At 30.4% G+C, this 27,092-nt stretch overlaps 1 protein-coding gene across 3 annotated transcripts in view; it reads left to right on the top strand.

Annotated features, from left to right (window-relative positions):
- The window catches only part of LOC130897396 (uncharacterized), a 650,875-nt gene extending 624,624 nt beyond the window's left edge, over positions 1 to 26,251 (top strand). For all 3 annotated transcript variants that reach the window (XM_057806229.1, XM_057806228.1, XM_057806230.1), the window contains exons 5-6: positions 23,798 to 23,996; positions 25,140 to 26,251. In XM_057806229.1, the coding sequence (XP_057662212.1) occupies positions 23,798 to 23,996; positions 25,140 to 25,304 (364 nt within the window). In that variant the 3' untranslated portion in view covers positions 25,305 to 26,251. The remainder of the gene's footprint in view (positions 1 to 23,797; positions 23,997 to 25,139) is intronic.
- The last annotated feature ends 841 nt before the right edge of the window (positions 26,252 to 27,092 follow it).

Raw genomic sequence — 27,092 nt, 5'->3', positions numbered from 1 at the left:
AAGATATAGTTGCTTGGAAAAAAATCACATTTCACGAATTTATTAAAACTACTGGCAAAATTGCAATAAAATGAAAACATTTCGTAGCGAATAATTTTAATATTAAGATATGTTAAATTCCCTCAAACTAAGTTGACAACAAATCGACAGTAAGATAACCCCCCGTAAAAAACTGATCTTACTAGGTCTTAATATAAATATATTAAATTCTGATTACCCCCCGTATACGAGTTAAAAATCAACTCAAACTAGGCTGGCAACAAATCGACAAGAACTAGTAAGATCAGTTTTTATGGAATTCCTCAACAGGAAAAAATTTTTCATTCCAAAATCAAATTTCAGGATTGCTACAAAGATAATGTAGTTCACAATAAAATTCAAATTATGTGTGTTCCTGTGCAAATTCGCGATATTTGTTTCGTTTCATAAATTTAAGTTTTCAACAATTTAGAAAATTATCATTTCATGAACCAGTTTTTTTTGATATTCATTACAGACTTGAAAAGGATGCAAAGTCATTCAAAACCTTGATATAGTTTATTTCAATAAATATGATATTATTATAAGTCATAAAGGTCATAATACATTATCCAAATATTTCACTAAATCAAAATCAAAACACCATAAAACAAAAGAAGTAATACTATATATCATGTGCCTTGTAATAATTGTGACGCTGTCTATATAGGGCAGACATCTCAGTATTTAGAAAATAGACTGAAAGGTCATCAATACGATAAAAAAAATAGAATTGCATTAACGAATCATGAAATATCAAAAAAACATAATTCAATTATAAAGATTCAAAAATTCTTGAAACGGAATCTAATACACGAAAAAGAGAATTCTTAGAAATGGTTCACATTCATAAGAACAAAAAAGCTATAAATGATAAAAAAGACCTAAATAATTTAAATGAAATTTATAGTAAATTATAATAAAACTATAAATAATTTAATTGATTACTGCTATATATTTGAGATGTAAGGACTAGGGAAAAATTAATTTTTTCTTATTAAAACAAAGCTCTAGTTTGATTTTATTCCTAATTTTATATTTATGATGAAGGTGATCTATTGATCAATATAAATACACAAACTGTCAGTGTTAATATCATATTTTGATAAAGAAATAAAATTAGTTAGACTAATTTTGAAACAGAAGAGACTTAAAACCAAGAAGATTTAGAAACATAAGCATATCAAAACGTCTAAGAAATAAAAAATTTATACAAATATATATATATATATATATATATATATATATATATATATATATATATATATATATATATATTACAAATATATATATATATATATATATATATATATATATACTTATGTATTCATCGTCTGGGAAATAAATAATTAACAGTTCCGGTGATTTTTGATATTATTAAAGCTTGTAAAAATTTTTAATCTCATGGAATTCAAAATTCAATATTCAAATTGATTTTGATAGAAATATTTCTATATTGAATGAATATTGAATGAATAGTCCACTTTGGTGTTTCCTTGCCACGTTCCCAATAAAAAACTACTCATTTATATATATATATATATATATATGTATATATATATATATATATATATATATATATATATATATATATAAACATGGCCTTACCTACAACAATAGTAGATTCCAAATATCTATTGTAAATATTCAGTTGAATTGATCTTGAATAATTTGCTAATAATTGATAAAATGTTTGAAACAGTATTTATTTTGACCTGTATCAATAAATTTGATCAAATAATGTAATTCATGAATATTCTAATTTTTAGAAGTTTGTCGAACTTTTAAAATAAACATTACATACAAGAACACGTGTGAAAAAACTGTATAAGTAATCGTCGGTTACAATACCCTTTACTTTGCTGAATACTTGAAAATTTCATAGTTATATGAAATTACAACACGTGTAGGAAGGAATAAACAAAATATTGTGAGGATCAGTTTGGCTAAAATACTAACCTCCTTTATTGTTGAATAAATAAGCAATAATGATTTTTTATCATATCCTTCTAAATCGAGGCACGTGTCGTGAGATAATTAAACGTTGTGTTAGGAAGGACAGTACCATAAAAATTATTTATATCTAACTGGATCGTTTTTATGAAGATAATGAGAGTGAACCGTTTCTGTTGAATGTTTTATATACGTTATTTATGAGAGGTATGTTTGAAATCAATCACATGATCAAACACTAATATACTAACTGCAAACACTCGCTTTGCTGGGTTTACTAGTACACTTACATAATAATATTCAATAGTATTCAATAATTACAATAATTTTAATGAAGTATAGATCATAATGAATGTCTGAAAATATATGTAAATTCTGAACTATTCTCATTTCAAATGTTTTAGATCGTACATAAGGATAAAATAATTTCAGCCAATCTCTAATTCAATTCTCTAAAAATATCTCATCATTTTAAAGAAAGTCACATTTTTCGTATAATTTTAAGTATGTTAATACTTTTTAATTTACTTCTGGAGCATTTATCAACGAATATTTTAGATATTTAGAGAAGTTATTCTGGAATTTTCCTTGATTCTTTTGGAGACTGGGAATTTTGGGTCTCCAATGGACAGAAACTGTTTTCTTATTCTTATTCTTCATATTATGTAGTTTGAGCCCTCTCTATTTGGTCCAAAGATGTTATGGACTATGATGCCTTCGTAACTATATTAATGGTATTGTATTACTCCATACTTCAGCGATGATGACTGTTTTATGTAGCCTTTATGCATATCTTAGATGACCTTTCTCGTGGACACATCCCTTCTGCACTAATCCAACTATGAGCAATTGTAGTGAATTTGTTCCCGTTGCAATGTGATCGAAGGACTCCTCTAGATATAACTTCTAATATAGGTCCATGTTTAGAATGCATTATAGTGTCTATATTTTTCGAGATATTTCGAATGTTGACGCTATTTCTTGGAAATTTTTCGATGTAACTTCTAGCTCTTACAAGATCATAAATATGTCAATATAATTAAGTGAGGATTTGTCATAGTTTTTGATAGTTGACCATGTCGATAGCGTTTGAAAAATCCACGAAACAGAGGTATTTTTTTCGAGCTTCATTAATCTCCGCACATTCCCTATCTGTTCTCTTGCGTTTTTATCTGTATTCAAACCAATTTGTTCGGTTACCATCTAAGAAATAATCTTCCGGATCACCTGTGGCATAAGGAGACACATTGAGCTATTTATATAAGGTTATAAAAAACTGTAGAATATCAATTTGTTATTTGTCTGTTCCTCTCAGTATTTCACACTGTGCAATTTCATTGTCTTCATTCGCCCATGGTCTATAGAATTAAATGAATCTCACCAAGCCAAGCCAATGCTTATTGCAGACTTTTTGAAAGGAATATTTCGAAGAAATTGTGTACATACGACTTAGACCAATAGAAATGCATTTATGTTTACGGCTCGATGTTTTCATTGGTAAACAGTGGACTGACTGTCTGACACTGTCTTCTGAAATTGATATTGGAAGAACTATAAGTCTATCTTTAAAGATGGTATGTCTCATTATTTTTAATTCATTTTTGTCTCAAGTTAAGATCGAGGTGAATTCCCAAGAATTTGACGTCGTCATGTACATGTAATACACAGTTGTTCACACTTAACAATTGGCATTGGGGAGTATGCTAATTGGATGTGACATTTGTTCCTTAAGTTTTGCTGTTAGCCATTTATGCCAAACATTCTCAGCGGCTTGGGAGACATCAATAAAAGCCACTGTGCAATAGTTTTCGCTCTCTAGTACTTTACTTGTGGATCTGACTACTCTGTGGACTTGTTGGTTTGTGTCGAGTTGTTGTCGAAAACCAAATTTGTAGAAGTTTCTCGAACACAAATAATGGTAGAAGGCTTATTGGACAGTAGGATTAGGGTTTTGAAGGGTCTTTATTAGGTTTAACGAATAACACTATTTGAGTTACCTTCCATTCCCGGTGATTTCTCATTATTTAGATTTTTTATTGCTTCTTCGATCTTGATAAATTTAAATTTAGTGATCTGATATATGATTCATGCAGTGTATGTGTTATGGAGTTTTCTTCTTCAGCAGAAATCTCTCTGTTGTGCGTTTGAAAAACTGTGCTAACATGTTTCAAGAAGTGTTGACCTTCTCTTCTTCGCTTGTTGCCCAGGTGCGATCAGTTTTTCTAATGGGCTTTGAGTTTTGTTTTAGATTCTATGAAGAATAGATTTTGTCTTCTATCTTAGGCAACTTTTCAAGAAATTAGTTGATCTTTCGTTGATTGAAGATTCTCTACAATTTGTAAAATTGTACCAGTTAATTATAGACACAAACAAAACGGAAGATCATCTTATACCAAAGTTATAGTAAGATTAAATAAATCTCAAGAAATAGTAATATTGATATCAGGGTAGCCAAATGATGTGCTTGCTTTACACATAATCAAGAATGTTGATTGATGGAAAGATAATTACAAAAAATTTCTGTCCTGGATCTTTGCAATTATATTGAATATTGAAAATTATTTTCAGATCGTAAAATTGAGCATTGTTATAAATTACATTTAAAGGCACTCAAATTACGTCAAGGGGAGCAATAAATTTATCATAATAAATATATTAATTGAATATATGAAGTTTATCGAAGGAATTTGGAAAAATAAATTATTTATGCTAAGGCGATACAAACATCAGGTAGTAAATTATATATTTGGAAATTATAAGATCAGTTAATTATTAATTAAATATTTTTTTAAGACGAAATTCCATTCTTGACGCAAGTATCACATAATTCTTATCATTGACAATCAGCATACGTAATAAGATACCTAATAATATAATACAATAATTTTTGATACACAATGTGTTCTCTACAAATAAAACAAAATCAAGATTTTAAATTGGAAACTAAAATTTACACTTTTTTTATGAAATCATATGCGGGGTTAGGGAGAAAATATAAGAATAATTGACTTGATTGAGGAAAAATGTAAAAATATGAGTAAACATAAAACCGGATCAAGACAAATATAGTTTAAGGACTGCACAAGACTAAAATATACAAAGAATTGAGGAAAGTAGCAGTGAAGGTAATATGATAGAAAGAAAAATTAATGAAAAAATACTGGAGAATAGTGAACACAATTATAATGGAAAAATGGTTACGCCATAATTGAAAATCTGTTGACAATAAACTACCAGAGAATTTACAACAAAGACAAAGAGAAAATTATTCAAGAAAGGAAAGACGCAGCGGAAGAGACACTAAATGAAGCGATAGATAAGTTGGAAGATAATAGTGATTTGAATTGATGAAATCAGTGTGGAAACCAAGAAATATGGAGAAAACGAATAGAATATAGGAATATATTATTTGGAATCAAGAGGAAGAAAATTCGCTCAAACTATACTGAATTTGGACAATAAAATATATCCAAGGAGAAGTCGACTATGGCCAAATTTACATTAAGACAAAAATGATTAGATTATTATCCACGAATATAGTATTGACCTGAATACTTTATAGAATTAATAACGGAAGAAGGACCAACACACAAATTCGAATTTAATTGCGAAGCTAGGCAATGAGATACATGACCAAAGCTCTTTTTAATGACACTAGCCATTAAGGCTATTGGTTTAAGTAGTAATAAAACTGATATAAATTTCACCATATGAAGACTATATAGTCATAATATCAAGGAACTCAATCAGAGAAAATTAAAATAGCAATGACAAATCAGAACGTACTAACAAGTTTCAAATAGTGAGGGCTTTTCTTGAAAGTATTTAATGAGATAACTTGATTAAAGGATACTAGTGAAAATGATAAATATACAATGAATCTCAAAAAAAGAAGAAATCAAATTAAGGATACTAAATATAGAAATTATTAGGTCTAGTTAAAACAAGAGGATCAAAATGAGAAATTTCACATTTTAAGGAAAATGTGATGCTACGGATAAATTTATAGAAAGATTAGGGTGAAGAGAGAAAGGAAGAGAATGCATACCAGTTGTATATGAATCAAGAGGAAGGCCAAAAAGAAGATGAGGAGATCAGGTAAATACAAATAGAAGATAATGAATTTTAAGAAAGTGAAGACAAATGTAAGGAACATACATTTTTGAAAAAAAAATATGGTGAAAACTGACAATATTTAAATGAACAGAAAGAGGCTCCTCAATGGAATATTCGTCCACATTTTGGGAGAAAGTCTATAGCCAGTGCCGGATTAAGATTTATAAGGCCCGGGGCTGAAGTAATGAAGGGGCCCCCTTAAGGAATTCGGAAACCCGGAAAAATTCACAAAATAATATCAATACGTTAGATTTGTGGTATCAACACATCAAAAAATACAGAATGATTTCCAAATGATGGGGCCCTCTTGGACCTGGGTCCTAGGGCTATAGCCCCCCCAAGCCCCTCGCTTAATCCGGCACTGTCTATAGCTCATGAATATTTTCTCCTGATCACTCGATTTTGTACAGTCTTTTTGATAAAAGTAGTCCAATTTTCGTTTCTTTTAATAAGATTTTAATCGCTTGAAATGAAACCAAAACTACAATATTCCTACGCTACAAAATTGTTTTGTGGCGTCTTACTAATGTCTAAAATGATTATCAATAATAAGGATCTTTGCATGTGGGTATTTATCCCAATATAAAATTTGAAATTTCTTCCAAGCCGTTCATTTTATCCACTTCCAAAGAGGTTATAGTTTTAACAGTAGCTTTTTGGAATTTAGATATTATACAGGTTGTCCATGTTTCATATAAGTAACCTCTGGATTCAAATGGATTCAAAATCTTTTGGTACTCCAAGTTCACAAATTATGTCTTAACACAAGTTTTTAATTCGAAAAATATAACTCCGAAACGAAAAATATGAGAAAAATTTATTTGAACTTAACACATTATTTAAACTTCTCACTGCAGAAATGATGGACACACTGTATTCGAGTACATTCAAAAATTGTTTTAATTACGAAAAATTATTGTATCAACGATAATAATCATTCGATTACGTACTATTAACTAAATCACAAATATTGTCGTAACACAATGTACTTCACAATCATTTAATTTATTTACGAAGTATGAAATTAATTCTTTAATCGCTTTATAATAAATATTGGCTGATATCTGATTGGGAAATATCTTAACTAAGCCAAAAAAGTCTTTTATTGATCCACAACAAAATTGAGTAACTGCTGTTTGAGTAATCAATATGAGAAAAGATTTCAAACCTAAAAAATGTAATTCAAACTTCGTTCTTTAATACAGCCTCACACGCAAAAGAAAACCCGGACGTCACCGGATCCCATTTATTCTATCTCTGCTTCTCTGCGTTAGGTTAGAGATGTTAAATACATGGTACGCCTCGAGGCGACCCAGTGTACTGAAAGATGGGAGCCCTTCCTCTAGTAATGTTTGGACCAAGTACAGATGTATTGACATATTTCCGCTCACTACCGGCACCGAAACGACTTAGTTAGGACGATTTTGTCGCGCTCGCAATAGAACTCTTTTCTTGTTTTCAAAAAGTCTGGTTTTAGCATATCCTCTATGACAGTACTTAGGTACTTGAAACTCCTTGTTGATACTATTGTGAAACTACCCTAATAGAACCAAACATATCCAAACCGTTTAGAAGAGGGGTCATATAATTTCTGTATGCGCTGAATCAGCACTATCTGCTCCTGGGTATTCAGGTGGAAATCAATGCTATTGTGAAAGCGGAAAACTAGCCTACCTAGAGCCGCCTCCAATAATGGCAATGCTCTTGGACAATATAGAGACTTATAGCAAACAAAAAGTGAGAAAAATATGAGTTTTCATTACAATAGTCACTCAAAGTGCATCTATTTCACCTATTTAGTCTCATACTCTCCAGGATTCCGAAAGAAACTTCCTCTCAATGTTTACCTTTGGAATAAATGCATGCAGTAGCTAACGGCATTACTTTAAATTTTATTTTACCTTTTTAATTTGCATTCAATACATTCATTAAACGTATTTTTTACAACACCTTGAACATACCCGACTCTAATAAAGGGGAATACTGGACATCTTGTTAGGACGTATTGCTGATGAATTTAGATTTTTAAATTTAATTGATTTAGCTCAAGAAGAAGTAATTTATTTACTCCAAATATTTTACTTTAATTTTCAGTAAGAGTTCATCTTCCTAAGTAAATCAACTCTCCCTATAAATCTATTTTTCCTGTTACATACAATTTTATCGATATGTTTATCAACTTTATCAACACCGGTTGTGGGAATACTTGTAACGGAAATCGGGTAGATAATTTTTGTTTTTGTGAATAGATTCATTTAGAAAATAAATTGATAATAATATCCACAACGATGTTGGAAAACGGATCGATATTCGTGATTGAATTAATTAAAAAACTACAGATTACTGCGTATTAGTTATTGAATATTTGTAACATAAGAACGATTTATTTGCCTCGTTTTCTTATGTGTTCGAATCTTTCCACTAATTATGACGATAATAACTACACTCTTACATTCACCTCACCATCCTTCGTTTCATGTTTTCTGGGTTTTTTTGTAACGTAGTGCTAAATGGGCGTAACGGGGAATAATTCAGTCGCAGCTGCACCCCCTGCTGGCTAAGCTATTTACTCCGAAACTTCAACAAAAACAATACCTGTAAAATAATTTATCCCAATATTTTGAGAGGAAACAAATCTTCTAAATCCAGTAGATTTAGGTGCATGCAAACAAACTTGTTTTGGGTATTTACTACAAATTTGTGATACTCTTCTCAATAGTACGAGGCTTGGTTATTGAATGACGAGATTGAAGAAGTCCACATCCGAAAAATGCCAGAACCGTCAGATAATACCTGTGGATCCTTACCAGAGCAGTACCCCTCACAACTAGAACCAAATTAGTAGAAATAACATTAATTCGCATGAGGCTCATGTTTCCTTTCTCGTCGGAGAATATAACAGCAGCGATTTGTTGTGAAATTTCACTTAGAAAACTCCAAATAAAACTTATAAGGTGTTAAAAAATACGTTGAGTGATTTGCGCGTCTAGAATACATTCTAGATAATTCCAGGCACGTCAAAAACGGATCACTATTGAAAAGGTGGTCAACCTGATTGTCAGTTAAATATTCATACAATTGATAAAACTGTGAAAATGTATAAAAAGTGTTCTCAACTTATTGGAAAGGATGATAACACATGTCGAATTGTTGTTTTCATTTATGATTCTGAAACGAATCTGATGAAGCAATAAGAGAGAAAGCTGTACTCGTGCTCAGCAACTCAGCAACACAAGAAGACTTTCAGCACAGTTTCAAACAATGAAAGATCCGCGGGGAGTGTTGTCGGGTAGACGAGGATTATATATTGAAGACAATGATAAAAAATATTTTTGTTATCTAATAGCTATACCCTTGTAATAAATTTATTTCTATGAATGTTCTTGTCCTTACTGGATCAAGTCAGTGACTTGAAATTTTAGCTTTCTACATATTATTACACAGTGATAACTATCTCTGAAACTGTGGTTTTTTCGGATTTTAAAATCAGATTAGAAACTAGAAGTATGAAATTATTGTTGGTTAACTTGACTTAACTATTACTTCACTTTTCAGAAGTTTTGTGAAACAAACTTTTAAATTCAAATCAATTCACGCCAAGTTATTTGTTATGGAAATTTCTACTATTTTCTTTCATTCTTTTCATCCTATGTTCTGTTTGATTGAAATTTTGAAATGGTTGCTGAAATTAGATTGGATTACATATTGGCTAGTACAACAAACGGGGTGTGATAACTATATAGTGAATATATTTTCATACATTTTGTTTATAAAGTATCGGCACTTGCTATTTAATCTGTTTTTTATATATATTCAATTCTCTATATTACAAAGACAACTCTGAACTATTTGTTCTACTGTTAGTGACAAAAATAATCAAAAGGACCAAATAACTTCTTCTTTCTCGATATTCTGGCTCCCACATCCCACTAAAAAGTTGAAACGTCAAATTTTCCTCTGTCTTTAAAAACTTATAAAAGAAACTAATTTCAAATTCGAAGAGACCTAATATATACAGGGTGAGTCGGGAGGAGCGCACCAAACTCTAGGAGTGTATTATACACGTGAAAATAATGTAAAAAAACTCATATGTTTTTATCCGATTTTCATTGGTTTTCAAGTTATAGCATATTAATAAATAAACAAATTATCACAAAAAAATTTTCTTAATCATACCGTTCTTTCAATAAATGTTCAAAAATACCGTCATTGACTTCTAAACATTTTCTGCTTCGTCTACGAAGAGCGTTTGTTGCTCTCCCAATTAATTCATTTCTTTCTTCTTTATTATGGGCTGCAGTATTCTCAAATCGTCTAATTAGTGAATCCCGTGGTCACTTTTATTTTGTAGACTTTATTTCTCATCCAGCCCCATAAACAAAAATCTAGTGGTGTGAGGTCTGGAGATCTTGCAGGTCAATTAATAGGACCTCCACGATCAATCCAACGCTCTGAAAAACGTTCGTCCAAATGTTACTTGACCTGACGAGCGACTTGTGCAGGAGCTCCATCGTCCTGATAGTACATCTGCATTATAATATTTACAGAAACATCCTCTAGTAGGCCTTGTAATTCAATTTGGAAAAAATTTAGGTAGCTGTCTCCTGTGAGACGATTCTCCAAAATGAAAGGGCCAATTAAAGAACTGTCAACCATACCACACCACACGTTTACAGAAAACCGATGTTGAAAATTGTTTTCGCCTGTTGTGTGGGGATTTTCGTCCGACCATACATGATAGTTACGAGTATTATTAATGCTATAACGGGTAAATGTAGCTATAGCTATAGCTAAGAGTATACTCGATACATCACGATAATTATTATTTATCCACCGACAAAACTCCATATGGTTAGCGTAATCCTCTGGTTGTAGGTGCTGTACTCTCTGTACGTGATAAGGATATAAGCCTTGTTCGTGGAGTGTGTTTATCACCTTTTTTGTGGAATTCCCAATTGATTGGCAATTCTCTGTGAGCTAGTAGTTGCATCCTCTTCTACTATAGCTGCAGAATATTTTTTACTTCTACCAAACCTTGTCGAGGGGCGCATTCCGATGATATGTTAGCACTGGTAAGCTTACCAGTCTCGCACAACATGTTAAAAACTCTAATAAATACATTTTTATCAGGATATCTTTGGTGTGGAAAACGTTGACGATATTCTTCAGCAGTAGCTGTAGCATTTCCATTACAGAAACCATAAACAAACACCATATTTGCATATTATAAATTTGAATAAGTATGGCATTTTGCACTACTAACAATCACATAAATTCGAAATTAAACGTTCAGTTATTGTTCACTTTACACTGACAGTTCATCAAAACGTCAGAATTATGAAATGCCTTTGAGCCTCGAACATGGCATACTTTGATAATGTTAAAATTCAAATATAAGTGGAAAGCTAGATAAACATATTTAATTAGTACATAACTTAAAAACAAATGAAAATCGGATAAGAACATATGATTTGTTTTACATTATTTTCACGTGTATAATACACTGCTAAAGTTTGGTGCGCTCCTCCCGACTCACCCTGTATATATATATATATATATATATATATATATATATATATATATATATATATATACAATATAAGAAATATGTATGAATATTTAATAATAATAGAATTTTACTCACAATAATTAATATTACAATAAAGACTTAAAGAAAAGTCGAAACGTCAATTCTTATCTTTTTTTTTAATTATCAAAAGAAACTAATTTTGAAACAGAAAAGACCTAAATTCAAGAATATTTAGAATATAGAATATATATACACTGACAGAATAATGTTGCAAACACAGTTCAAACAATATAGAATTTTAGTAAAGGGCAGGAAAATAACATAATTTTTGAAAATTAAATATTGATTATGTTTCACTTCCTGGGTTACTTTAAATCCGTCGTCAACCTTATGAGAATATTTTTTCGAATATAGAGACATTCCTCATACATATACATACATATTTTCAAATAGAAATTGTGAAATAACTAGCCTATGCGGCATGTACTACGAATAAAAATAATTTGTTATTAGATATATATGGTACACACAAAAGTGTTCAAAAAAACAGTACACCTCTGGGTTCACGTGGTCTTGAAATAATAATTGAAATTACTTGTGTATAATAAAATTCATGTTTCAATTATGCCCGATATTAAATTATTAATTTTATTACTTTTTGTCATAAAATGTTTTCCATTTGTATGAATATATTGTTATGTCATTTTTTCAAATAATAGCTTGTTCTGAGATGAAATAATTATATTTTTCTAGAAATAGAGTTGCATAATTTTCAAATTAGTTCAAGTTATCCAACATTTGTTTATTTGATACGAGTATTTCGAAATAGATAAACTCTATTATCTTCACTTTTTAAGAATGTACAGAAATAATGATTCAAAAAGTACTTATACTAACTAACGAAGTTTATGGAAATACTTTGTATTTTAAGAGGCTCCAATCCACTTTTCAATTAAAATTTATGAATATGCAACATCATACAAATTGGTTCGGTCATGGTATGATATAGAAGAGTAAAATTAAACCCTCATCTGGACATTGGTGCATCATACCAAGTGTGCATGATGACTTTCATGTCTAACCATAATATAATTGAAACTCCTGCTATTCTTTGTTGACATTTGCCCGCATGCGGAATATGCAAGAGTCATAATGACGTTAACTGAAATGATATCCAAGGTGTGGGGCTATTAAGTGACGAGACTAGCGCTGGTACAAACAAAGTACGCATGCGACAAACAACTGTCAGCTGTTTAGACTAAATACGATATGTACCATGTCTATAGATAAACCAGTGTAGACGTGGCCTTTGTTTATAAAGGGGCTGTTTTTTGTTTTGCCGTAAAAATTATCGACATAAAAATAGAGCAACTCATTGTTGCGAAATTTCACATAAAACTTGTAAAAACTAAAACTTATATGTTTGTCACATCCACATGTTTTTTAGTGAATTTAGGGGTTTTCAAGATGGCGGAGAAGATGTTGAGATGACTATGGGGTTGCCCTTCCACGGCTAAAACGAATGAAAATATCGGTTATGTATTCATGCGATTGCCTAATCTATAGGAATTGACAATTTTAACATGCGAAAGATGTGTGCAAAATTGGTGCCTAATATCCTCACAGTTGATCAATAACAAGCTTGCAAAAATATGTGTACTGACACTTTGAATGCCACTGAAAATGACTCAAACGTAATAGAAAAGATAGTAACTTGTGATGAATCAAATCTGCATTAAAAGTAACAAGATTTGAGTCTGTTGAAGTTGTTGAAGAAAAAGACTCCTGCACATGATAGACATGTATGGAGAGATGTAGAGATAGAGGAGTGGCATATATTGAAGATGATAATAAATAAAGAAATACAAATAATATCAAAATAAAATGTTTTATATCACCAATCTGGTTATTTAATAGCCAGGCATCGTATAAACCTGAATATTTTTGACATACTTAGCAATGAGCTCGTAATGTGTCTTGTCCTATCGAATAAGGATAATCGAAGCTTTGGCTCAACTTTAATAATGGTTTAAAATTCTTCTAGTTCTTACACACCCCTAAATGCACACTAACAATGATCAGTGATAAATTTATTTCTGGGGGTATCTCACTGGGGTATCTCATTCCACGTCGGAAATGACGACATCGTGAATGTATTAACATTAAAAAAGTCCGAGGTCCAAGGTAGGAGATGAGTTTTGAGCTTGGTGGAAGTAGTTCAAGTTGTGTTTGGTTATCTTACTGAAAAGTTTTGGAACTTGCTGAAGCCAGGAATCAGATGAAATTCGTATATTTCTGGAATATGCGTTCATATTGTCCCTGATGGAGACGAAAGGTGACCATAAAGCATATACATCCCCTACCATAACTCAAACATGCGCTACTCAACAAAAAATCGGAGCTCTTGGCACCACTGTCGATTTCTTCGATATTCCATAATTAATGGTAATAACACTTGGGATCAGTATGGCAAAATAAAAACCTTATGTGTCTATAAGTACTTCGTAATCCTAAGAATACTTCCATGTTTTGTACAGCACTTGCCCTTGTCGATTAGAAATGACCTCTTAGAGCTAATAACGATCTTCGCCATTTGTTGTCCGGCTCACTTGTCCTGTACCTCTGGCTCTTCGTAATTTTACGTCTGATAACATCTGATAGCGGTACTCACACAAATATTTAGTCTACCAGCAAGTTCTCTAAACGACCACGTAGATTTTTGGAAGATCCACAATTCGACCTCTAAATATGATAAACAATCGTGAATTCTTATCGAAGGTTTGAACTATTATAGACATCAAGATAATTATATCTTTTGTTAACATTTTTTTCATGAACACTTCACTCGATACTCTGTATATATATATATATATATATATATATATATATATATATTATATATATATATTATATATATATATATATAAGGGCTTTGAAGATTTTAAAAAATATATCTGAACACACTGTTTACACTACACCAACCGATCTCAAGTTATATCTTCTTCAGAGACTGAAGGAAAACTGGTTATCGAAACGTGCATCAGACAGTGTAATTGTGAGTGGTAATGTATTCATATGAATATCAGCAATTGCTATTTAGATATAAATTAATTCAAATGCTAGAAAGAATTCAAAACTGCAAAGAGGTCAAACTGAATTATTGTGAATAGAACTTGATTAATGTCGCCAACTATTTTCAATATGAGTTAATAATATTGCATTTAAAAGACAAGTGTACGTATTGTAACTGTGTGTTTCTACTGTCAAAAACCTAGAATATATGAAATTTCTGTTTACTGTTAATAAAGTCAATGTAACGATCAATTTGACGGGCTGTAAATATTCCTTAAAATGACTGTTCATAAAAATTAAGAATTGAAAAACAACTATAGTTACACATGTTGTTTTCAAGACGTTTTTCTAATCGATAGATGTAGGTGTTCTTTTAATATTCAGTTTTTAAATAACTAACAATTCGTACGTAAGAAAATCGTAGGTACTTACGTAATCCGAAAAATTCACTACAACAACTTCAAAATAACTAATCAAAAACGTAATAAGCGGAACCTAAAATTATAAGTTCCGGTTTCTAAGATATTTCATGGGTAGAACTAGAATTATTTTCATCAATTTTTATTTGTCAAATTATGAAAATAGGGAAATTTTCAAGCAATAATGTAAAATTAATGAAAAACTTATAATGTTATATCATTAATAACAAAGAATATAATAATGTATTTAGAATACCGTATATTATTCACTACCATTACATGAACAATGCTAATTACACTATCTGAGATGCGTTTAGGTGATCAAGTTAACATCTTCAAAGCCTGAAAGTAATAAAGGTGTATCCAACTTAGTCCATAGATATGTGAGAAAGCTGAGACCATAAATAGGCAAAGAAACAAATTTCGATAAATTTGCTTTTGGCTTCGTCAATGAATCGATGGAAATAAATTTTTCGGTGTTGCGAATATCCATTATAGTTCTAGTATCTTCATCGCTTCTTCTTTCCAAACTAAAAGTGTGTCCATTTCGACTGGAATGCAATATTATAAGCATAAGTAAACTTTTCCTTTTCCTTTTGCATTTGATATCTCAAAATGTTTTTATCTTATGTCTCATTTGTTTTTAATACATAAACAGTTTAAATCATATACATTAATACCTCAAAATCTACTCATTAGTATAAGGCATTTAGTATATTGTAAATTAATTGAAAAATCTATTCTGCAGTTTTGTCTTAACATTTTTTGTAGTCGAATAAACTAACAATACTAAAATAATTAATACATATATTTGATACAGCTAAAAAATCTAAACAAGGATCAAAATAGCACTCAACTATTGGGAGGGTTCATCCCCTTTTGTTTCAAAACCACACAGTTAATATTATGTTGTCTGAGGTTATGATGAATTGTGAAAAATCCACATTCTACTACTTCTGTGATATAAAGAATACAAATAAAACAACTTTCCCAATATCAGAAAAATTCGAATATAAAAATAGATCATTGACGAAAATTAAATTGGCTAAATTTGTTTTTAGTGGTGAGTAATAAATTCTTTCTAGACTCACGTCAGTACCATATTTCACGTTACAGAATTATTCACATTGTCCAGACTAGTTATCAATCTTACTAGTGTCAAGGGTAGATTCAAACAAAATGGTGAAAATATTGATGAAACTTGATAATAATGGGTTTTAAATATTTTTATTTGAATTATCAGTAAAATAAATTTGCCTCAAAATAAAATTGATCCCGATTATAAATTTTAAAGTTGTAAAGCCTAAAAATATGTATTTATGCAAAATATAATGCATTTTATATGGAAATATATTTGAGTTATTGTGGCTTCATTGAACTTTTTTTTAATCAAAATAGAATATTAAAAGAAAAAATATATCCATTCCAAGTAAAGTGCTACACATTTGAAAAGGATTTGATGTGTTTAAGTACCGCAAAATTCAAATCAAAATTGTATCGAAATATTACGGATTCACTCAAAAAAAAAACAAATAAAAAAAAACAAATGACGAAGTAAAGTGGAGAAAAGAATGTTAAAAATGTTTGACTAAAGTATAAGAATTACCCTTGAAACTACACAATGAAGTTTAAAGCCTTTGTAGTCCTTCCGCTTTATACACGAATCAATTTCACCCTAGAGAAACCAATAAAAATAAGATTGGTTTATCATAAAGTATAACTATGTTAATTAAGTAGTTGTACTAATATTGGGGCTGATAAAGATTTTATACAAAGTGGTTTGCTTGAATTTGACTGAAACTTTACCAATGATTATCACGAAGAAGTTCTATGCTGGATAATTTTGGTTATCAATGAATGTTAAAAGAATCGTTATCAAGTGGTAACTGGAGAAAAGTGCATAGAAGACTGGTTATATGTTTAAATAAAGCACTTTTAGTATGGGACAGTTGATGAAGAGTTTAAAAAATAAGCTCTCGATGAAATAGTCAACTAACGGGGAATTCTTCGATTGCCATCATATAACTGCGTAGTAGATCTGATTATTATTTGGGAATAAATGGTAGATTATAAAGTTGGCCTTAATACAACATGTAAACTTCATTATGATAAGCAACTTCTATTGCAATCATTATCAAAAATTTCAAAGGGAAGAATAAAAGATTTAGAACTTTGAAGATATGGTAAAGTAAACTATAGAACCACTTGTGGAGATGACCTTGACTAAATAATTATAAATTTGTTTGCTACTGTCCATCTGAAGTTGGTTGCTACATAACGTTGCGTAGACGAAAGAAAAAGATAGATTAGACACAAAAATGATAGCAGCTAGGGCAGTAAAGAGAATCGGACACTCTAATATAAATTCGCAAAAATATCAAGATTTATAAATTGATAACCATTATTATATAGTTTATTGGTATAGTTTACTGCACCTATATACCACTTCGCAATTTTTGAATAATTATACATAATTATTATATTATTACTATATTTCAGTATTTTGAAGGAAAATTCTGCAATATGTGGTAATAAAAAATAGTTTGTTAATTTGCTAATTTGATTAAATCGATTAACTATAAATATAAATGTATCCACTTGATATTTCCCGGTAACTCTTCGATTCCAGATAATGATTCATTGTCACTAAAATCATCTTTGGAAAAATCGGAGTTATTACTATCATCACTGTCATTGCTAGTGTTTATACCAGCTCATTAATTAGGTACTTTATAATAGATTTCCTCTTATTTCATACTGCCTCGCTTTCTGACAAAACTATTTCCACCGATCCACGATTTTATTATGTAATTTCCATTTAGCTGATTGTTTCTAGCTGCAAGATAACTTTTAATTGCCACTCACTCTAAATGGATTGAATTAAGATTGGGATGGTAAAGAGGTAATATTAGAACGTTATGGCCAGCATCATGGAAGATTTATATCTCTCAAAAATGATGTATTTTTACTTAACAGCCACTGTTGTATAATACTTTTGGTTGTTGCACATGTAAAACGTTTCTCTTGACGTTTGTTGTGATATGAGGCATTGTCAATGACCACAACACTGTTGGGCAGTAAATTAGCTGACCTGAAATCCATTTTTCATAATTCATTGAATCATGCTACCCTCCCGTATTGCAACTAGCTGTCTATTATGTCCGATAGTTACCGAAAAAAAACATTTTCACTTCTTGCATAATAATAATGTATGAAGGCTTCGTCTATATATCCGATACTACAATCCTTTCGTCTTGTATAACCTTAGTCGCCTCAAAAACTCTGTATGTAAATGCCGGATTTGGCTACGGACTCAAGAAGTTACATATTTATGAAAATGCAAGGTGGTCAGGCTAAAATATCATAAAACTATTTAAATGGGTATATGTGAACATAAATTTATGTAAAAGGGAACCACCGTTATTTTAATTGCTTTCAGACAGTAATTCGCTTCACTCGCTAAACGAATGGACAATAATAAAAATATTCTTTAATTTACATTTTTTGTAGCTGCAATATGTCTGGATTACTAAGGCGTCCATAATACAGGTATATAGAAAAAATTAAAACTAACTACTATTTTTATTTCAATAATTTTTGTATATTTCTTAATAAACATTAAATAATCATTTCTAATCCACTCATTTTACGATGTTTGAGATTGTATTTTTGACTATTTATTTGTGCTACAAAAACTTTCCGTTACGTTTTTAATTGATGTCAATGTCCGCTATGGAGTGTAGCCATAGGGTAGTTTTGTTTAAAAAGGGTATTCTCTGGACAATGCTCTGGACGAGCAATTAAAATAGTAAATCAAGAAAATTCGGTCAGGATCAAAACACAAAAACAAGTCAAATTGTTAAATTGGGATTGCTATTTTTTTCCTTGTTTAGACACTGTTCATCAGAGATGATTATATAGTTGAATTCTTCTATTATTGGGAAGTTAGTCCTCTAAAAATTTTTTTAGATTCCGAATATGGAATAAAATGATGTTATTAGCTACTTTTTAGGTTATGTGCAGAAGTTACAAAAGTGTATGATATTTTTTCTTAAATAACATCCTTAATCCTTATGTAAGTGACGAATAAAACACCTTTATCAGAGTGAGAGTGTTTATGTAATGTAATGAAAACAATTCAGATTTCTTTCTACGTTAAATATTATTATTTTAGTCAAGCTAAACAGTTCTGCGGCGATCGAAGCTTAGAATGAATCGGTTACTTTTTAGTAGTTTTTTTACAAATCATTGACATTGCAGCTGTGACAGCATATAGCATTTACATGGAACATAAACCACAATATGCCTCGAGTAATAGACTTAGAAGATTTTGAAATCATTGATTCTACAACGGTATGGGGAAAATATAGAACAATAATAAAAAATTGAGTAAACAAGACTTGGCCAAGAACTAGGCTTTCTACTTCTCCTGGATCTATAATATCTATGAGTCAGACGTCTCAAGGGCGTATTGCAGTGGTTGTTACATATACAGAGATCCCAAATGAAAACAAAGAAAAACTTGCACTAACTGTAGAAAACCAGTTTGTTATGAACTCGTCCAACATGCAACACCTGCTTCCATAGCTGTGATAATTCTGTATAAGCAAATAACTTGTAATTTTTAAACAAATAATACATTTTAATGAATGTTTGTCATTTAATTTTTGTACGAAATCATAAATACTTTTTTCATTGTCATACAAAACACAAAGAGGTACCTGACTTCTTTGTCACTCTATTGGTTAAAAATATGTTTTAGTTTCCACAAAACACTGGAAATAGTTATTACACATTCAAAAATATATAACTGACAATTCTAAAGGTATCCATGTACCTCATCACTCACATAAAGGTTAAGTACTACTCTTGCTTATCAAAATTGTAGTTTAATTACGAAATTTCTTTTTAAAATGATTGGGTGTGATGCAATAGACGTTGCTCTACATCCGGTTGTGGGTTGTTCTCCCAAATAAACGGCTCCGGACGTTTTCTCTAAAGTATCAGGTGGGAATCTCGTGGTAGAAATCTTTAGATCTGCAAGTTGAGTGAGCAAGTGGAGGCGGAAGTGATAAATGCAGTATCGTCAGTGGATAAATGTAGGGTACCGTGGTTCTCGGATATGACACATCATAGTATTTATAATGATATATCGATCTTTCTTGCATGCCAGTCAAGATAGTGAATGAATAAGCAATAACTGGTTATAACAGTGAAAAAAAAAATAAAGAGTACTCTGTAGAATTAAGAAGGGTTTGTTTTGGTTTATGGCAATAGCCTTACATAATGTTAAACCACTTGGGAGGTTTATTATAATAAATAAACATATTCAGTAATTAAATATAATCACGTGCTTGAGTGATAAAAGTATTGATTTACTCATTCCTTCGGTTCATAGTATTCAAGAAACCTTGTAATTTTGAATATATCCTTTTGTAGTAAGTGAAGCTCTCACTATGGCATAATTTTGCGATAATGTAGATTCCATCACTTAAATAGATCGTAGAAATACAAAAAGTATTCAACAATGACTTTTTCATCTCGCCATAAATATTAAATTGCACAGAAAATAACTTTCTAGAAGAAGACAATTTTTTATTCGTAAATTAGATCTGCAAAATACAGATTTCAATCCAAACACTTCTTTAATCAAAAATTTAATATCAATATCTTGAAGAAGTTCAAGATTCCAATATACAATTTTTTGATAATGACAACAAATTGAAATATTGAAATATTTTAACTTTATTGATGACTTTTTGTTTAAGATAGTTGTTCAGGTAGTTAAAATTTTTATTTTCTTTCTTTTATACATCATAAATATTTCTCACATTTTTAGGAATAAGATATAATAACATAGTGATTTATTGTTTGATTCCAAAACTATATTTCCTTTTAAGCACAGGAAATGATTCAGTCATAATAATAAATACAGCGAGGCACAAAAGCAGTAGTTGGAATATAATGTTGTTCATTGAAACATGATCGAACCCATTTATTACTATTTCCAATTGCGATTAGTGTGTGTAGACTTATTCATATCTGCCAAATATGAAATTTTTATTTCTTACCAATTACAAGATAATAAAAGTACTATTATAAAAAACAACTAATAAAATATGTTTTTATTCAATTATTTTAATGAAGTAAATTCTCATTGTCTGTTTGACTGAATTTGTTTTGCGTAATTTCAAATGACCTGGTGCGAAATGTTTGGTTACTGTTTCTTCTGTTAAAATATCAAAGTTTCAGAATTTATCTTCCTCTCCTATTACATGTTTTAAAGCCTTTCGCCAATGATCGGGTGAAATTTTTTATATGAAATCTCAGTATGAATTCTCATTCGCCGAATATTAACAATATTGTCCATTTACCTTACCATTCAACATAAAAGGGTATTTATCACAAAATGTTGTTCGTATTTAGTTGATCAAGAATTTTATTACTAAACTTGAATCTTCTGTAAGGATTATCTACAAATATTTCCTGGGGGATTGTAATTTTCTTAGAAGGCAACTTATATGCTTTAAGAATTCCTTTTATTGACTTACGGCTGATTTCACAATTAGATATCTGCCTGGTAAAAAGATAAGATTTTCTGGAATTGTTAGAGGTACATTCATTTTGATATTTTCATTGAAAGTATATCCCGTAATTGCAGCAAACATTATTATGGCATGTAAAAAACACGATTGGAAATACTACTAATCGACTATAAAAAAATTTATGAACTATTCAATTTATTCCAAATTTCAGTATCGTATTTTATATAATTATATATATCAGACTTTGATTTTGAAAATTATGATAAATATTTCAAGTACTTATTTTGTACATAATATATAATATTTCACGGAACTTGGTTTTGCGTCAGTAATTATATTTTATTAAAAAATATTTAGTTCTACAAAGTGAAAGTTAATACTGTTACAATTTTCACTGTTGACAAAATTCGATGATTTTTTCAGAGAAACAAACATTAACAGCAATGGAAATTATTCTGTGATTTCCAAAATAAAAGTTAGTGAATGTACTAGCAATCCATTGCCATAATTCTTTAAAATTTTATATATAGGAAACTCATTTAGTACTTATATTTATGCACATGGTTTAAATAATTGTACATATGAAAATATAAAATTAAATCACTTGAATTATTGAAAACATTTTCATGAAGATTATTCTTTAAATCCATTCGAACTATTACCTATAATTATCGAATTTTCCAAGTTTTTATTATAAGTTGGAATTTTTGAGACTCACGATAATGTTCGAGGTTATTCCTTTTAGTAGAGAGAAACTCGACCGTCAGCTGTTTCATGGAAGTTATGAAAATGACGACGAAGTCTCTTTGTATCTCCCTATCACAAACTGTATTACTCCCTCTATTATGACTGACTTCATTACCGTCGTGGTATGGGGAGATTTAGGATTCGCTTTTATAAAATATTACGCAAAAAATCAATAAAATGCACAACTCTTTTTATACGTTTGTAGAATGAAAATGATGCACTATGAAGTGGCCTGTTAGCTTTTTAAATTGTATATGAGGGCTAAAAAAAATAATCAATGATAAGTATTTTATGTGATAGGTAAAATAAAAAGTTCTTTACTGCAATAGTAACCCAAGCGGTTAATATAAACATACTCAGGCAGAGAATAGCTACCTAAATATGTAAGTTAATTTCCTTTGAAATAAACATTATCATTATGAAAAAAATTTATTACCGGAAAGGCGGAATTGAATATTTTGAATAATGTAATTAGCTATTTAAAATAATTTTAAATACTTGAGTAATATTTTTTGCCACCTAATTAAAAACTAGACATATTCCCGTACGTTTTAAATAATCACTATTTTGTTTTAAGTTTTAAAAGATTTGTACCTAATCAAATTTGTTGTTGCTAGACGTATGAAAAATTAATACAAGAGTTTGAACAAATTCTTAAAAAGTTATAATAATGAATGAAAAGATAAAAGATTAATAGATCTAAGAATAAGAAAAGTAACAAATTAATATTGTATCGAAGATAAATACCAAAGAAATAAAAAGGTTATTTTTCAGTTGTAATTATTTTTAATTTGTAATTTGTTATTATTTTTAAATATGGATAAGAAAACAAATTTTTCGAAAACAGTCACAACTACCATATCTTTATCAATTGCATGTAGATTAAAATAATAATAAACGAACGTATGTATTGTGGAACCATTGGTAACAATGCGATGTGTTACAGGAACAACTTTCGAATAAAACCTTGACTCCTTAAAAATACCCTAAAACACGCCTCTGAAATCTAGCAGCACGCTACGCTACGTCACATTTCGTATATATAGGCGATTGCTCAGTATACCTACTTCATACTCGACAGACAAACGAGAGTGAGAAGTAAAGTTTAGAGTGAGTTTGGCAACAGAGCTAGACCCTCGTAAAAACGTATTTTTTCTAGTCAAATTTTATTCACGAGTTTTTAATATTAAATACAGTGACTCAAACTATACCAAAGGATTATTTAATTGTGCTGTGAAGTGCTGCTAGCATTACAGTGGTTAAAAAAACTTATTTAAAGTGTTGTGACTGTTTTTGAACGGCCTCAAAATAGCCATTTTCGGTTTTTCAAAACGGAGCCCCGATACAAAAATGGTGGGCAGTAACGGCACAATGATTGCAATTCGTCTTGTTCGCAGCAAACTCAGGAAGAGGGAGGAACACAACAATAGTGTTCATCCAACAGATGTTGTTCTGCAAACTACACCGAATGCAACCCAACTAAATCATCAGAATTCTTTACCTCATGTTCTTCAATCAGACTTAACGTACCGAGGACAATTCTTATGGACGCAACCACCTCCTCCAGCCACTCAATACCTGTACAACCACAACCAGGTATGTACTTAATCTTTTCAAAAAATTTCTAGTAACTAATAAGCTTAAATCGGTCAACTTTTTTATGAAACAAAAACAAGGTAGTTCGTTTTGTTTTTTATTAGATTTTAATTAACCTCATTGCAAATTCAAGCATTTAGAAAGTGGCAAAAATATTAGAACGGTAAAAACTCAGTGTTCCGTAACAGCACAACCTTAATTTCTCTTTTATTATTTATTTCGAAAGAGAAGCCTTCCCATTTAACAGTTACAATGCCATGGAAACGGGGTCAAAAGTTTATGCGGGTACCTACACATTTCAATTTTGCAACAAGCGCTAATTGAAGGTAATTAAGAACAAAATGAAGTATTGGCCTTTCTCTCTCAGATCACGTAAAAAAAATTATAGTTTGTTATTACTCTAAATATAAATAAATTTAAATTGTATAAAGTGCAATTTTTTCAATCAGTTTTGAATCTCAAAAGCAAAACGACATCGAAAGTAAATTCACCTAATTATAGAGTAAAAACGTTTTTTTAGTCGAACGAGATTAATACAATTAGTGGGTCGAATAAACATTGTTGCCAGAGACCTTTATCTATTTTTAAATTTGGAATAAGCGATACGACTTTAAGCGTCCTTCGAAATCGGCAAAAAATAGACGCTACAATGATTAGATAATTTAAATAAATCAATTATTTTTATTATTAGTACTGTAATCGAATTTTCATTTATTGAACAACAGTCTGGCAACGTTGAATATAAAAGGTACATTGTAGACAAATGAACTCGAATATTTCTTTCCTTATCTAGAAAAAGAAATACCGGACACCCGTTAAGGATTCATGTCCAGTTTTTTAAAATACTTAATAACATCCTTTTATTAAGGTCTAACTAGCCTTGATATAGAACGTTAAAGAAAGTAATATACCTATTTAAATTAATTAAAGGGAAATTTGCAAGGACTGTTTTTTAGTCTACCATGTAGAGGTCGTTGACATTGTAGGCCAATATTGATCACATATTACCCTAAGTAAAAACTGTACCAAAATAAATTCACGTTAAGGGCCAGTTATGGCACAATGAGGGTTGTTAACTATAATTTGTGGTTTATTTTATTGCCATTGATATTTTTACTAATGGATGTTATTTTTGCGTTACAGGAAACGCTTGTACAAAATTCGGTGGATCGTCCAGGTTTTGTTCGAGGCTTCAGGAAGAATCTTGGAGGAAAATGGAGACGTCTCGTAAAAAGGAAGCCCCCTCAAGAAGTATATACCATTCCAGCTGAGTTAAAACCTCAACTCAAACAAATATATGTTTACTAGCCTTAATACATCCCGATTGGCTGTCGAATAGTCAATTGGATTCAGGCCCGGCTGATGCGGATGCCTTCCTTAATGAGACTGATTTTGAGAAACTATTATTACTCCTCACGTTAAAGTAGATAGTAATTTTAGTTGTCCTATGTAAATATTTGACTAAAGGTTGTAATATTTACGCCATAAAGAATAGTAAGATGTTTTATTGAGTAGAACAACCTCCTTATTATACGGAGGATTATGTTAATACTTTTATTTAGTTTAACTCCGAAAAAAACGCTTTTTGTAGTAAATACTTTCGTAGATGTAAGTTGTAAAAGAGTTGGCCAAAAAAACACTACATTTATTTATTTCAAACGAGTTTTGAACTAAATATTGTTCAAAAGTTAACGTCTAGTAAATGGATAGAAGTTTTACACAGCCAAAAAATTTCGCTCATATTGAGCAGACATTCTTGAATGTTGTGATGTCCGTAGAGTTTAAACATTCTCGAATATCGATAATATGCATAATTTACGCTATCAAACAAGTAATCAAATAAATTACATAGCTTTTTGAGATTGTCCAAGTCTTTCTCAATACTAGTCAATTTGATAATAATTACAACAGCTTGTATCCACAATGCAAATATTAAATCAATTTTTAAATTATTATATCACTCAGTATTATGGTTTCTAAGTTATTGTTTGAAAAAATGCATATCAAAAGCCATCATTGAGCAACGATGTTACTGCTACCATAAATAATATTATACAAAATATTGTGATAAAAATGTCTGGTTAAACATTTACTTCTTGTAAACAAATCAACTTTAAGCACAAAAATCAAGATAGCAAACTCAATAAGTTACCTTTTGTATCAAGCCATTTTGTTTTTCAATAAATAATTAAATTGTATAGCAATAATAGAGATGATGTAAATAAACCGTGCAATAAATTGTTAATTTTTGAAATGATCATGTTGTTTTAATTAACCCTTTTTCCTCTATATTGAAAATTTTATTTGTAATAATAATATCCGACCATTTTATAAATGGTTCTAAGAAGTGAAAAAATTTGAGAAAATCTTATTTATAAACCAATGTTTATATCGTGCTACACACAGGCCATCTAGGTAATAATTTTCTTCTGTTCCTTTCTCTTTCTTGTCTTTGACTTCCAGTACCGAACTCCTCTCTCCTCTGCACACAATCTCTTATTGAGTCTTCCTTTTTTTCTTATTTCTGCTGTATTAATATCAGTAATTTTCAATGCTGTTCTAATTCCGGCATTCTTCCTAAGTGTCCCAGTCCAAGGTAGATTAACTGTTGACTTGCTTCAATTCAATTATTTTTTGCATGTTTGATTCTACTCAAGATTTCTCTTTGTTTCATATATTTTTGGAATGGGTCATTTTCATGAACTTTGATTTCTCCTCATTACTCTTAGGTTCTCTACTTCTGCTATTTCTATGAAACGTCTTTTGAGTAGACTACATCATCCGCATAGGCTAGAAGTTTTTGGTTTTTAGTGTTTCTGTTGTGTTTATTCTGTTTCCTCCTACTATCAATTCCAGTATTAGGTGTTAAGTAGAAAGAAGAAGCCAGGATAATAGGGCGGGACTCTAACAGGTCATTTAAGAATTCTAGAATTGATAAAACTAGAAAGCAGTGACAAACTAATGTACCAAATTTACTGCATGGTGATAGACATCCCATTCGAAATGATACCTAATCAATTACCGTGGGCTAATAAAGATCTACCATAAGATCAAAATGTATCTCTCTAGTATACTGATGGTTCAAAGTTAGTGCAA

This window comes from Diorhabda carinulata, chromosome 8, assembly GCF_026250575.1.
Source record: "Diorhabda carinulata isolate Delta chromosome 8, icDioCari1.1, whole genome shotgun sequence".
Lineage (NCBI taxonomy): Eukaryota > Metazoa > Arthropoda > Insecta > Coleoptera > Chrysomelidae > Diorhabda > Diorhabda carinulata.
This window is presented reverse-complemented; position numbering and strand designations above follow the sequence as displayed.